General features: G+C 46.6%; 1 protein-coding gene across 1 annotated transcript in view; it reads left to right on the top strand.

Annotated features, from left to right (window-relative positions):
* Positions 1 to 15621, top strand: part of celsr2 (cadherin, EGF LAG seven-pass G-type receptor 2) — a 77240-nt gene that overhangs the window by 36504 nt on the left and 25115 nt on the right. Inside the window, 3 exon segments of the mRNA XM_049023878.1 lie at positions 12295 to 12452; positions 13241 to 13404; positions 14506 to 14631. Of these exon segments, the coding sequence (XP_048879835.1) occupies positions 12295 to 12452; positions 13241 to 13404; positions 14506 to 14631 (448 nt within the window).

Raw genomic sequence — 15621 nt, 5'->3', positions numbered from 1 at the left:
ACAGATCAGAATGCTAAGCCACACATGTATCTATCCCTCCAGTTTCTGTTACCAGTTACCCACTGCAGGTTTGTGGCCAGCCAGCCTGGAGTACATCCCAGAAAACGCAGGGCAGGAAACGGGGGAACAGAGCGTGCAGTCACACCATAAGGACAATTTAGAGATGCAAAATGGCCTACCTGCAGGTGGAAGCTGGTGTAGCTGTAGGGAGCAAAGACAGGGAGAGCAAACCTCACACACAGGAACCAAGAGGCGTGAAGCCTCTAAAGTACCTAGTAACTGACCAAGCCTCTCTTCACAGGACATAATTAGCCCAAAACTGAGATGGCAGGTTAGCATTCTGGCAGGTCGTACCAGCAGTGGGAGGCTCTGCATCACTCGGGAGGGTCGTGTGTGCATTGTGCTCAGTTATCTGGTTTGTATTCCCACTAATGTTGTGAAGTGTGTGATTCTCTCGTTTCTCTTAGCATGTTTTCTTGCTGCTTTTCTATATTCGCTCCCACTGACCCTCCTCACTCCATTCCCTCTCCGTTCACTTGCCTCTCCCACGCTGCCCAGCTTCTGAATCTCTGTTTTTAGATTCCTGTAGTCAGTTTTTCCAAGCAGCGCTTAGGTCTGCGACAGCCAGCAGCACATAATGTTCTAAGGCTGAGAATTTTGGAAGATGGATTTTGGGAAGTACTGAATTATTGGAAGCAGCAAAATACAATAACTGTAAAGAAAAAAAATTGTGAAATTGTGAAGGAGAGAAATTGATTGTTTCTGATACCTATTCCATCCAATTTCTTTTACAGTTTCAGTATAATAATAGTGTTTTGTCTTGTGAATCCATCAAAATGTGATTGGTACAGATTTGCCAATGGAAGCGAAGGCTGCTCTGCCGTTATTGTGGCTGTTTTATAGATTCATATACTGTCATTTTGTTAAACATGACAGCATACGAGACCTTCTCTTTAAGTCTGGCGTGGCACAGAGATCCCCTGACCTGTCCTGCATATTAATTACAGATGACCCCCATTTAGGAGTTGCCTGGTTCCACTGAGGTGTGCCCATGGATTGGGGGGGCACCAGGAGGCTAGAAGAATTGTAAACGAGGACACTCCATTCCACAGCTAGACCTATATTCAAAAAAGGGAAACAAATTCCAAGTGTGGTTTGTGAATTCTTGGACCAGCCCCCCATGGACCTCTTCCCCGATTCCAGATTCTTCTCCATAAACAGGATGTGACATTTCATCTAGCTGGGGGAGTTACTTAGCATCATAAAGCTGTTGCCACCCGTTGCCCCCCCCGTTCCGTTCTGCGGGTGCTGTCCATTTGCAAGGCAGCATCGCTGACATGACGGTTCCCAACCATCAGAAGGCTATTGACTGCATCAGAGAAGCTTTCATAGAGGATTAATGCACACCAGAACTACAGACCACACAGTACAATTAACACTAGCGCCCCCCACCCTGGCTGAAATGTCTGCCATGTTGGAATTATAAGGGTGTAATTACTTGCCATTTAGGTGAAAGTCTCTGGCTATAGAGGGAGTGGTACCAAGCCACGAGCCACTCCACATCCTATCAGCTGTGCTGACGAAATGCTCCGCTAATACTCAAAAACTAGCTATGAGCCCTCAGCTACCTTAAAAATAAGTGCTGTACTAAACTACTGATTCTACGCAAGACATGCCGAGTTTCTTATGAGTTTTGCTTTCTTGATGTTTGATTTAAATTGGAATAATGGAACACACCTGAAACCGATGGAACGCTCATTAGCAGACCAGCCGGACATCATTAGCACTGACGGCATCTCAGGTTGCCTAAACACAGGAACTGAATGAGCTTGCTTTGTGTCATGGGTGACGGGACAGAGGCTATGATCCGGTCGAGACCAGCCCAATTCCCTCATTTGTGAAGACTTAAAATCTGCAATCACGCAAATCTATTATGTACAACTGTGTTTAATCACATCTTTTTGCCGTGCTGTAGGTTAATGGGTTTATTTAGTTGATGTAGTTGATGTTTTGCCTCTTGGAACTGTAGCTGTGGCCATAATTGTTGTTTCACGTAACAGACACATTTGTAACTTGTACAAATTATTGCAGTTATGGCCCACAGCTATGGTAAGATAAGCACACTCCTGAGTTTCCTACTAGAAAAACTTAATTTAAGTGAATTAGACACCATAACATACCAGAATCACTGCCAGCAAACTTTGTTAAGGACGATGTATTATGAAGCAGTAATGAAGTATTCTGTCATGGATGACCAGAAGCTGACCAGGTGACCAGAAGCACTTTAACTGCAGTAACTCAGTCATGACGCATTTGGCATGTGTGTTTTTATTGGTCTAATGTTGCCTGAATGTAGGACTGGGAGACTTTTATTTCATAAGATACTATGCCATCGCCTCAAATGGCTGGCCTGGCTCACAGACCTGAAAGTCGAGAACTTTCTGATGTCGGTTAATTCATGTTCTGTAGACATAGGGACGTACTGTATAGGTTTTAATTTGCAAATGAGTAGTTCAAGGTCAGCAAAATGCAAATTTTGCTTTTACTTTAAAACATGAACTTTTTACATTACTACAGGGAATTGTGGCCATTTGTGTGTTTTGCAAATGCCAAGATTGTGACTTCTGCTGTAGGACCTCTTATATTTGAAAATTAGCAAGCTATTAAAAGAAAACGGAGAAATAGTCTAAAACCTAAAACCGTTCAATACATTGATGTCGTGCTTACTTTCTTCAGTGTAGAATTTTCAGGAAATACCAGTACAAACAACATTCTTTTTTAGATAATTAAACTATTAATTGAATCAATAAAATCATAATCGCTGGAAAGAATGATAACATTATGGCATAAGCTGCGTATGACTCTCTTGCGTTGGAACCTTGAGAGAAGTGCCTGTCATTTGTAAGCAGGCATGTGGAGATTTCACGTCAGAGGGCACAGCGTAGCGGTGGCACAGTGGTTTGGTCCCCGGGTCAGGTGTAGGACCTTTTTGTGTGGAGTTTGCATGCTCTCCCCATGTGGGGTGGTTTTCACCAGGGGTTCCGGTGTCCTCCCACAGTCCAAAAGTGTATCGGATAGGTTGATTGGTGAATCTAAGTTGGCCCTTTGTGTGCCCCCTGCAGTGTGTTGGTTTCTGCCTTCACCCGTTGTTCCTGGGATAGGTTCCAGTCCCTCCCCCCACCCCCCCTGCAGCTCCATTTGGGATTCAGCAGTTACAGTGATGGATAGGAACAAGGTAACCGTTTATTATGAAGCGCTAGTCAGCAGTTAGTAACTTCCTGCAAAATGATACATAAATCATTTTTGTTTAAACCAGACTGGCAAAAAAGATGTTGTATTTAGTGACTTAGATTTTACCAATTTGACCGAGAAAATGGCAGCAATATTTGAGTTACTTGGCAATATTCATGTGCATGTTAATTATTATGCCCTGCGATGGGCTGGCCCCCCATCCTGCATTGTTCCCTGCCATGTGCCCATAGTTTCCGGGATAGGCTCCGGACCCCCTGCGACCCGGTAGGATAAGCGGTTTGGAAAATGGATGGATGGATGGAGGTTAATTATTAGCAATTGTAGTAGAAGTTGCAGTTCTAGTAATAGTAGTGATAACATTGGGGGTGTTTGGATTGCCAGGGCTGGGGAGTTCAGTTTCCAACTTTATTGATCCCTGGGGGGAAATTGTCTTTTCACCTACCCCAGACACACAGACACACACAGGTGAGAGGGAGCTTGGCAGGAATGGGCAGCCACCTGTAGCACTACTCAAGGAACTGGGGGTTAAGGGTCTTGATCAAGGGCCCACAGACATTCCAAGGCCAGACTTGAAGCAGTGACCTTCGGATCACAGGCACGGAGGCTTAGCTCGCTGAGCCGTACGCTGCCTTTATAAACACTAATGTTAGCTGCTGGCCATATGGTCAGGAACGTTGCTGTCTTCAGATCTTCTTCATTTTCCTCTGTAATTGTGGTTCTATCAGCATATCAAAGGTTATTGATGTTTCTTCCACCAATCCTGAGTCCACACTTGTCTTCTTCCACTACTTTAATTATATGTGTCCTGGTCTAATTCTTTTACTATAGTTGCTCCATATTTCACTCTGAATTCAGCTCCTTGTCCAGTGTACAGATGCTTCATAGGGACCATAAGATGCTCTGGTACACTCACTTTCCTCACAACATTCCATAGATTGTCAGGGTTGATGCAGTCAAAGACTTCGTCGTAATCAATAAAACAAATGTTGACCTTCTCATATTCATTGGTTTTCTCCATTATCCATCGTGCATCGGCAATGATGCCCCATGTCTCTCGGCCTTTTCTGAATTCACCTTGTAAGCCAGGAGGTTCTTCTTCTGTGTTGTGTTGTAATTTTCGCTCAAGGATATTTAGCATATTTAGATCTTTGGCATCTTTTGAATCTTGCTGGCATGTGATCTGAGGGTCATTGCACACTAGTTTGCACACCCTGTGAGGTCTTTCGTCTTCGTAATTGAAACATGCACCTTTCCCCATGACCTTCCCTTTTTGGCTATGCCCCTCTCTTATATTATATACGGTTCATCCAGGTATCTGACCTCATTAAATAATTTTTGGTTGTTGATGTACTTACTGTAGAGGTCGTCTGGTCATTCTGCTTCCTCTCTGTTCCTTCAGTTGCTCTTTGCCCCTTGACCTTTACCAGCATACCCACTTGAAACTGGAATTTCTGAAGCGTCTTATAAAAACCAGCTCACATTTATTTCCTTCTTGATCCTGTTATAATATTGTTTTTTTTTTTTTGTCCTTCCTGCTAGGTTTCTGAAATGCAGCATTCAGTTCATGCTTTTGCCATCTTTCGCCTGTTAGTTATGCCTGCTTGTTAACACATCCAACTGGATCCTTCAAACAGTGACATGGTCAACGAGTCTGGTTGCTGTTTGGCTGTTTGGCACATGTGGTGTGATTGCTGATCCCAGCCGCCTTCCTGGGATTTTCACACATTACGGTGCCTAGGGTTTACAGACAGCGGCTATTCTGTTAGTGAAAACACCTTGCTAATGAGAGAGACCAGAGGAGAACGGCCAGACATGCTAAGGCAAACAGGGAGGTCACTAGTGCAAAAATAACAAATATAACACGTGTAGGAGTGGTGTGTAGAAAGGCCGCTCTGAATACCCTCAAAATACTCAAAAATGTTTCATATTTGCAACAAAATCCTTTTAGTTAGTGTCCTTATAGTGTATCCATCCATCTATCCATCCATCCATCTTTTAACCATTTATCCTGGTTCCAGGGGGGCCTGGAGCCTGTCCCAGCAGCATAGTGAATAAGGCTGGGGTCCTTCCTGGATGTGATAAGTTATTAGGGCTGGCAATTAAGCTCACTCACTTGCTTGAGGTGAGTAATTTAGACAATCTGGGGGGGGGGTTAGTGTTAGAAGTGGAAAACACATCCATCCATCTATCCGACCATCCATCCATTCATCTGCCCGTCCGTCCATCTATCTATCTATCTGCTTTTTTCTTGCTTCTTTGTTACGGTCAGCTGGAACTGTCTGATGTCCTTCAAAGACAGGCCATTGCTGAGAGGACAGGGTGACACTGCTCGCTGTCTTGAGGTCACAAACACCCACAGAAATAACCATTATGGGGGGGCGGGGGGCAGAGCTTCCATCAGGCAGTTTTCTTCTCGTGTGACTGAAAAGGGGGAGAAAAGGGGCGATACAGGCTGCCAGGCTGACATTTGGCCCTGGAGCTTTCGCCTCCAGGTTGCCATGGTTTTCGGCCAATGACAAGCCCCGGCCCCCAACGTTTCTTTCTCTCTCCCCATCCCTGGCTTCCCCCCACCCGCGACGCTGGGTGACAGGCTCCAAGTCTGTGCTCATTACAGCAGCCCTCTGTTTCCCAGATTGTTCCAAACTGCCTCCCTTGTAATGGGGCCCTTTTGTCGCAGTGAAGAGCAAATATGTAATTTTCAATCAGGCCTGACAGCACCAGCTTTGGTCCAAATGGTGAGGGGGGTGAGACACCCCCCCCCCCCAGTATTAGTCCGGGCTCTGCCAGGAGGCCCAACCGGCTCACTTGGCCTGAGAGTAAACAGCTTGCGAGATGGACGGCGGCCATGCCAGGCAGGGATGAAGCCTCCTGTCCCTCTGCCCTCCTCGCCGTTTGTGGGGCCCTGCGCGCCTGCTGTGGTCCTGCAGCCCGTCCTAGGAACACAGTTTCTGAAGTTTTTGTTCTTTCTGAGATGTTAATTAATTTTGTTTGAACGAGCTGAACAATAAACCCAACCAAAATGACGGTGGTGTTCCTGCATAGAAAATGTGCTCCTTTGTAGAACAATACGTGAGATTCAGAACTGCTTATAGCTGAAGGGTTTGGAAACAATCACATATGAAAAAAAAAAACAAAAAATTGTTATTAATTACTTTTTATTACTTTTAAATTATGTATCACTGTTTATTGCGTTCCTGGGGGGTGCTGTTGTGCCTCAGTGGGCTGAGTTGGGGCCCCACACCTCCGTGGGTTAGGGCTGGGGAGCCCCCCCCCCCCGTTCTGTGCATGTGCAGTTGACATATTCCTCACAGGACTCTAGTTTCATCCTGCAGTCCAGTATCATGCAATTATCTGAAGTGGTATTTCTAAATTGGCCGTAATATGCGTGTGGCGGTCCAGCGAGGGACTGCCATCCCATCAAGCAGGGTTTGTGCTTCCTGGAAATGAGTCCAGGCTCTCAAAGGCCCCGCAGAGGGTGAGTGGTTATGGAAAATGGACGGATGTTCTCACTATTACAATCAGAGGCTTGAGCGAGGTGAGAGACAGTGAGAGACTGAATCTGAGAAGCAGAGAAAATGTTCTCGCTTGGTCTCAGCCGATTCTCTGTCCCCTGCTTGTTTATAACCGAAGCTTTTAATTGTTCTCAAATTATGTACGGCTTCGGATGGCGGGGGGTGGGGGGGGTGGGGGGTGTTGAATCTCATCATCCTAAATGTACCATGGACCACTTTTCATCTGCAGTGCAAAAGCATTTCCCAGAAGCTCATGGGTAATAGCTGATGCTCTCCGTTTGTCTAGACTGCTTCTAAAAAATGTCTCTAAATCTAAATACCATATTGCTGGGATTGTATGACAGAATAGTACAATAGGACTCTTTATAGCTCACTTTCAATGCAACATTTATTTCTGGCAGATGTTTCGTTTATATGCCAATTTAATTTATATGGGGAAAAAATACTCTCCACACCTTAGAACTCTGTTAGATGATACCATTTCAGAAGGTTCTTGTTGCTCTAAAATCCTGAGATAGATAAAAAAAAGAGATTTCTTTTACATAAATCAGCCAATGTGGAAATAGAAATACCTAAATATAACCATGATTCCAAGTACTTTGAGTTTCGTGGGATTCCAGGCATTTTGAACACATTAGCATGTGACAGCAGGCCTGGTACTTAACAGGAAGACAGCAGTGTCTGCCTTGTTTTGAAGAGTCATTTTGAAATAAGCTGCTGGCTTTATGTTTGAGGCAACATAATGCCCATCCAGAGCAGTGCCGATCTTCATACACGCCGACCTCGCGCCTCCAGAGCGGTGTCGGTCTTCATGCACGCCGGCCTCGCGCCTCCAGAGCGGTGTCGGTCTTCATGCGCGCCGGCCTCGCGCCTCCAGAGCGGTGCCGGTCTTCATACGCGCCGGCCTCGCGCCTCCAGAGCGGTGCCGGTCTTCATACGCGCCGACCTCGCGCCTCCAGAGCGGTGTCGGTCTTCATGCGCGCCGGCCTCGCGCCTCCAGAGCGGTGTCCGTCTTCATGCGCGCCGGTCTCGCGCCTCCAGAGCGGTGTCGGTCTTCATGCGCGCCGGTCTCGCGCCTCCAGAGCGGTGCCGGTCTTCATGCGCGCCGGCCTCGCGCCTCCAGAGCGGTGTCGGTCTTCATGCCCGCCGGCCTCGCGCCTCCAGAGCGGTGTCCGTCTTCATGCGCGCCGGCCTCGCGCCTCCAGAGCGGTGTCGGTCTTCATGCCCGCCGGTCTCGCGCCTCCAGAGCGGTGCCGGTCTTCATGCGCGCCAACCTCGCGCCTCCAGAGCGGTGTCCGTCTTCATGCGCGCCGGCCTCGCGCCTCCAGAGCGGTGTCGGTCTTCATGCGCGCCGGCCTCGCGCCTCCAGAGCGGTGCCGGTCTTCATGCGCGCCAACCTCGCGCCTCCAGAGCGGTGCCGGTCTTCATGCCCGCCGGCCTCGCGCCTCCAGAGCGGTGTCGGTCTTCATGCGCGCCGATCTCGCGCCTCCAGAGCGGTGCCGGTCTTCATGCGCGCCGGCCTCGCACCTCCAGAGCGGTGTCGGTCTTCATGCGCGCCGGCCTCGCGCCTCCGGAGCGGTGTCGGTCTTCATGCGCGCCGGCCTCGCGCCTCCGGAGCGGTGCCGGTCTTCATGCGCGCCGGCCTCGCGCCTCCGGAGCGGTGTCGGTCTTCATGCGCGCCGGCCTCGCGCCTCCAGAGCGGTGCCGGTCTTCATGCGCGCCGGCCTCGCGCCTCCAGAGCGGTGCCGGTCTTCATGCGCGCCGGCCTCGCGCCTCCAGAGCGGTGTCGGTCTTCATGTGCGGTGGCCTCGCGCCTCCAGAGCGGTGTCCGTCTTCATGAACACTGGCCTCGCGCCTCCATGTGATACGTTCTGTTTCCATGAGAGGAGATTGTGTGCCTTCCCCACATATCCTCCCACTAATAAGGCTTCCTCATACTGCGCAAAACATGTAGTAAGGTCAAGTGGTGACCTGGAATCTCTCATGGCGCGCATATCTGGTCAGCGATGGACTGGCATCCCATCCAGGGTGTCCCCTGCCTTGTGCCCTTCGCTTTCTGGGACATGCTCCAGGCGTGCAGTGACCCTGAGCTGGAGAAGCGGAGAGACGGATGTCTGTATGTGAAGTCGGAGAAGGCAAAGCTGCATAATCAGAATCTTTTTAATGCATATCCAGCAGGGTTATTATGTTAAGCGGTGTTAAGCTAAATCCTTTTTCCTGAGGACAGAAAGGATCTGTTTGGCAAATATTGTGAATATGAACTGAAACAGAAGAAAATGTATGGAATTCAAAAAGAACTGAACGTATGTGTGCATGTGTTTGTCATTCTCATTTACGATTCATAAATAGTTAAAATGCTTATAACTTGAAACTTCTTTTAAGTTTCCATTTGCAAGTCATTAAAAACTTTGTGACTGATAAGAGACCATTAGGGACGTACAGTATTTGAGTGCATCTCTGCCGTAATGATGATAATGATCAAAGACGGCTTGAATGACTGCAGATGGTTATTTTTTAAATTTGTCCTAATCTTCATTTGTTCGTTTTTCTTGACGGGAGGTCCTCAGTTTGAATCAGTGCTGCTGATGACCGCCCTGGAGTGCATCGTGCTCGATGACAGGCTGATGTGCTTCTCAGGAATGATTTTAAGTGTGTGTCTATTTATAGCAGCCTTCCGACAGAGTCATCTGCTCGCTGTAAGCAGAAGTCACCTGACCTGACGTGGATCGCGATGACAGAGGGCAGCAGCACGCATCGTCTGCTGTGGGAGGGCGGATTTCAGTGCCATTATTGGCCGTTTTCGAGGGATGACAGGCTTGTCAGGCGACAGGGATCATGGGGACGGTGTGGTGCTTGGCAGGCTGTCGTCCTGCTCTGTTGTCACATGGCATGTCGGCCTGAGGCACCATGGAAACATAAGCTCTTAGTGGCCCCAGTGGGCAAAGCAAATTCGGGCAACCCCTACCGTGGCAATTATACTGGATCCTTCCTATCCCCTCTAACCTAGACCGAACACAGAGCTGGGCACAAACCCCTCTTACGTGGTCGTTCTCTTTGTGAACTAAACTTTATCACAGCAGGTTCATTCATAGGCTCTAAGACTGGGCATGTCATTTTTGTATAGGAGTATCAATGAAATATTCCTTATGAACTGACATTAAACACTTGTCCCCACTGGTATTGTATTGTAGGTCTGGCGATCTAATTTTTTGTTTCTGATTGGTTGTTACAGACCTACATATGTGGACTTGTTGTCATTTGAGGTTTATATGGGCATTTTATGGAGTTTGGGTCAAGTGCTGTACAAAGAGCACAACCCTTTCCAGGACCTTAAATCGCAAGCTTTGTGTTATTCGTTTCTCTCCCGCGTGGTGACGTCCGCAAGTGTCTTGTCTCTTGGCTGACCCAGAACTGCTAACAGGCAGGAATCTGCGCTCAAGCCCGGAATGATCCTGAAGGACGGCCATCTTCAGCGATACGCCCCATTGCACTCTGCAGGTATTCCTTCCAGCATGTTCCCCCAAGTCTGGAACATCTGACCTTGGTGCCTGTCCCACAAGCTCCTTTGGGGAAGACCTGTATGCCAGGCAGTGGCTTCTAACAGGATACAAACACTATGGCTGCGTTGGAGAATAGCTGCCGGAGGCTGTTGATTGTTGTCCTGGAATCAGGGGCATCCGTTAGCTGGGTTTAGCCACGCGAGCAGAATAATTCTGGGTGATCTGTAGCTCAGCTGCCAGTGCTCCAGAAATGCACCTACCAGTGTAGCCTGTGAAGCGTCTGGAAACTGGGGAATTTTTAGGGTATCGGTAATTAGGTTTTAGCACACGTCAATTAACGCATCATTAGCTGGGTTCCAAGCTTTTCTCTGAAGATTCCAATAACAGGGGCCTGGGCTGAGTGTGATATGGCCTGTGGACGTTTAAGTGTAAATGCGGGTTTTCACCAGGAAGTCAGTCATTTTTGCACCTGTATCTCCTTCATACAGTATTTTATTGCAGGTTTGGTCTATGATTTATCTGGGGCTGAATGTTTTAGGTGACCCTGTCTGTGGTTTATATGATACCAGATGTCTTGGTGACCCTGTCTGTGGTTTATATGAGACCAGATGTCTTGGTGACCCTGTCTGTGGTTTATATGAGACCAGATGTCTTGGTGACCCTGTCTGTGGTTTATATGAGACCAGATGTCTTGGTGACCCTGTCTGTGGTTTATATGAGACCAGATGTCTTGGTGACCCTGTCTGTGGTTTATATGAGACCAGATGTTTTGGTGAACCAAATATTACCCATAATGTAATAAAAACCTGTTATATTTATGTTGTGGGCCCATTTTTCAGATCCCCACAAAGATCCCTGAATCCAATGAAAAAACTAAAAATGCGGGGATCGGAGTTTTCTCCATAAAAATGAACGGAGCGTACCTATTTAGATAGGTACCTTGCCCTGTGTGTGTGTGTATGTGTGTGTGTGTGTGTGTGTGTGTGTGTGTGTGTGATAGATGGATATTGTTCGTCTACCAGCTGTTGTCCTTAAACAGCAGGAATGTTGCTAGATGTTTTTTATTTGCAATCAGCCTTTCATTCCCTGCTTTTGGAAAGAGCGCACATCCCAAAGAGAGGGCATAGAGACAGAAAACATCTCTGAGGAAATTGGGACCCTTAAGGCAAAAATTCCTAAATGAACCTCGGAGGCCTTTTTATCGCTTTTGCCTGTTGGACGATACTTTTGTCCGAATCAAATCCCACATTGTGCACTTAAGTCAGTAGATGTAATTGGCTCTTTCTTACGGTAAGGCTTAGTGTCCATACGGCTTCCTGTCAGGTGGGTATTGGGTTAGACTCACTCTAACAAACACATCAGCCAAATTCATAAATAAATAAAACTCTATCAGTTTTAGACAGATGGGTTAAGAAAAAGATTAAGGACTAAGAGTGCTTCCCATCTCACCATGGCATTGTACGGGCCAGGTGACTCCAGCCCGGCTCGGATTTGAAAACAAGCATGAATAACTGTTCTCATAATGCTGCGTAAAATTCCCATCTGTTGGCGCGCAGAATATGTCCAAATGTCATGGCCCCTGCCGCGTGGAGCAGGGATGCTATTAGCACCCTCCGTGTACAGGCTGGACCTGCCCAGCCCACAGCCAAGACTGCTGCTTCTGCAGGAAATGCTCCAATCGCCTTTGGTTTAAGAAGATTGCTTTGTCTCCATAAAAAGGCGAGTGGAAGGAGCTGACCATTGGGCTTGGCCTGTGTCTGGGGTATCCATGTCCCTCATCTCACATGCTGGTCATTGTTAAAAGTAACCCTTCTCTCATTGACCAAAAGACTCAATAAATGATTAACTAATACGAGTCATAAGTCAATTTAAAGGCTATATGTTATTTATTGACTTTATATGTCTGTGGTTAGTTGTTGTTTGTCTGTTGTTCCACCAGACATTAGCAATTTCTTTTTATAAATCTTGGGAGCTTTGTCACTGATTCGTTGTTTAATGTCCCCCCCCCCCCCCAATCCCATCCTCTCCAGCCAATCCTAAGTCAGGCCGGACTCCCGCAGGGCCCCTCCGAGCAGAAGGTCGCCGTGGTGACAGTGGACGACTGCGACACGTCTGTTGCTCTGAAGTTTGGTCACATGATCGGAAACTATTCCTGCGCTGCCCAGGGCAGCCAGTCGGGGTCCAAAAAGTAAGATGGGCCGCCTTTCGTCACATTATCCCCCTCTGGCTCTACGCAGAGTCCCCTCACGACCTTCACATGCATCCCTGAGTGACACCCCATGTTGATAAGACGGCCAAATCTCAGGGCTTGCTCAGATGTTACAAAGCATCACTTGATTGAATTTGTGAGCTATAGAATATATATTGTTTGGCATTTGTAGTTTTTTGATTGCACTCTCAGATATTTATAAAATTGAGATTATCCTTGTGGGGACCAGAAAAAATCTGATCCCCACAATGTAATAATTACAAAAACTTGAGTTGAATTATTCACGAGTTGGCTGTGAAGAATTAAATGGGAATTTTGTAAATGGGAATATTTTAAAGATATACAGCTTAAAAATAATCATAAAAAATGAACGCCTCATGGATGCCACAAGTGAGCATAATGTTTATTGCCATGGAAACATCTGATGCATGTGATGCATGTCTTCAGTCCACTGTGCAATTTTTAACAGTGATGCATGTCTTCAGTCCTCTGTGCACTTTTTAACAGTGATGCACGTCTTCAGTCCTATGCACTTTTTAACAGTGATGCACGTCTTCAGTCCTATGCACTTTTTAACAGTGATGCACGTCTTCAGTCCTATGCAATTTTTAACAGTGATGCACGTCTTCAGTCCTATGCACTTTTTAACAGTGATGCACATCTTCAGTCCTCTGCAGTTTTTAAAAGTGATGCATATCTTTAGTCCTCTGTGCAATTTTTAACAGTCACACATGTCTTCAGTCCTCTGTGTGCTATTCCTCTCCCAGGTCCCTGGACCTGACGGGGCCCCTACTCCTGGGGGGTGTACCCAGACTCCCGGAGGACTTCCCTGTCCGGAACCGGCAGTTTGTGGGCTGCATGAAGGACCTGCAGATTGACCGGCAGCTTGTGGACATGGCCGGCTACATTGCTAACAACGGTACCATGCCAGGTATGTCATGGGCCGTGCAGAGGGCCTAATAGGGGTGTAGGGGTGCATGTCAGGGGCATTTGTGTCTTGGATGTTTCAATGTAGTTGGCTGATATTTTCATGGTCAAATTAAAAGTTATAAAATTGTAAACAAACATATGCACAATTCAGAAAAAAAACCCCAGAATATCTTCATTAATGCAGTAGCCATACAAGAATTAAGAATATACTTAAATGACTTACATCACTGCTTAATCTGGTAACGCTTTACATTAACTGCACCTTTCTTATGTATTCATTATGGATTATCGACGATTCAGTGCACCTTCATAATGCATTCATAATGCATTCATAGAACATTCATAAGCAGCATGTAAGTATAACTCAACATCCTAACATACAACAACAGCTTTAATACACATTAATAACAAACCTAAAACATTACATGATTATACTATTTCAATGGTTGTTACTATTATATAATGTTTGTTATTAATGTATATTAAAGCTGTAAGGTATGTTAGGATGTTAAGGTATACTTACATGCTGCTTATGAATGTTCTATGTATGCATTATGAATGCATTATGAAGGTACAGGTAACATAAATCGTTATACTTAATCTGAATGAAATAGCATCTCCCCATAATTATATCTATTGCTATTCATTTTATTTAAAAAGTTATTATGGAGTTGAAATAAAATTTGTCTAGTTCAGGGGTCTCCAATTCCGGTCCTGAAGGGCTACCTACCGTCAAGTAGGTTTTCTATCCTACCTGGCTTCTCATGAGCCACACCTGTTCTCAGGTAAATACCAGGAACAGGGCTGGCCAATCAGAAGCCAGGTAGGACAGAAAACCTACTGGATAGTAGCTCTCCAGGACCGGCGTTGGAGACCCCTGGTCTAGTTAGAATACATTAATAATTTAGTGAAGACCTGTGATGTTTATATGTCATTGTATTGCTATGTTATATTTAGTGGATAATTACTATTATTACTATTATTATTTATAGTGTATAAGGTTATAAAGACACTCGGTGCTTCTAAAACGTTAAGTTTCAGTGGCTGTTGTGGGAATGAATTTGGGGCAGTAACCCATTTCAAAATCCCTTGATATTTCCAGGGTGCCCCTCTAAAAGGGAGTTCTGCAGCAAAAACCCCTGTCTGAATGGGGGCACATGTGCGAATCAGTGGGCATCCTTTGCGTGTCGCTGCCCCCTGGGGTTTGGAGGTCCGAACTGCGAGAGAGGTAAGAGCTCAGGCACTTTGAATCTGAGGTGCCAGAAAGAACCATACAATGACCTCTAAGGCTCTGGTTTGTGGAGCAGGATGCCAGTCCTTCTCAGGACACTTGTCCGATTAACCTCCTGCTTTTTCACTGTAAAAGCTCCCGGAGGAAATCCACACGTGCCTGGGGAATTATCGTGTAATTTGCAGCAGTTTCTGGCTGTGTGATTTTATTGTAATTCCTAGGGTAAATAACACTACTGTTGGCTGTGACGTCCGTGACCTTTAACGCAGCAGCCTAGTCAGCATGTGGGATTATACACCTCAGCATTGGCATTTCGGTCTAAGCATGCCATTTCACTCCTTTCATCTTCCATAACCGCTTACCCAGTACAGGACCCCAGCAGGCAGTAAGCCTATAGCAGACAGTGCAGGTAACAAGGCAGGTAACACTCTGATTGAGATGCCAGTCCATTGCCCACAAAAAGAGTCACACACATTATGGACAATTTATCCATGTCAGCTCAGCTAGGCGTGCTTTGTGAGACAGTGGCTGGGACCTGGAGTAAACCAAGGAAAGACACACACACACAGGGACGGTATACAAGCTCCACACACACACAGGGACAGTATACAAGCTCCACACACACACAGGGACAGAATACAAGCTCCACACACACACAGGGACGTTATACAAGCTCCACACACACACAGGGATGGTATACAAGCTCCACACACACACAGGGACGTTATACAAGCTCCACACACACAAAGGGACAGTATACAAGCTCCACACACACACAGGGACAGTATACAAGCTCCACACAGACACAGGGACAGAATACAAGCTCCACACACACACAGGGACGTTATACAAGCTCCACACACACACAGGGATGGTATACAAGCTCCACACACACACAGGGACGTTATACAAGCTCCACACACACAAAGGGACAGTATACAAGCTCCACACACACACAGGGACAGTATACAAGCTCCACACAGACAC

The sequence above is a fragment of the Brienomyrus brachyistius genome, chromosome 8, assembly GCF_023856365.1.
Source record: "Brienomyrus brachyistius isolate T26 chromosome 8, BBRACH_0.4, whole genome shotgun sequence".
NCBI lineage: Eukaryota > Metazoa > Chordata > Actinopteri > Osteoglossiformes > Mormyridae > Brienomyrus > Brienomyrus brachyistius.
This window is presented reverse-complemented; position numbering and strand designations above follow the sequence as displayed.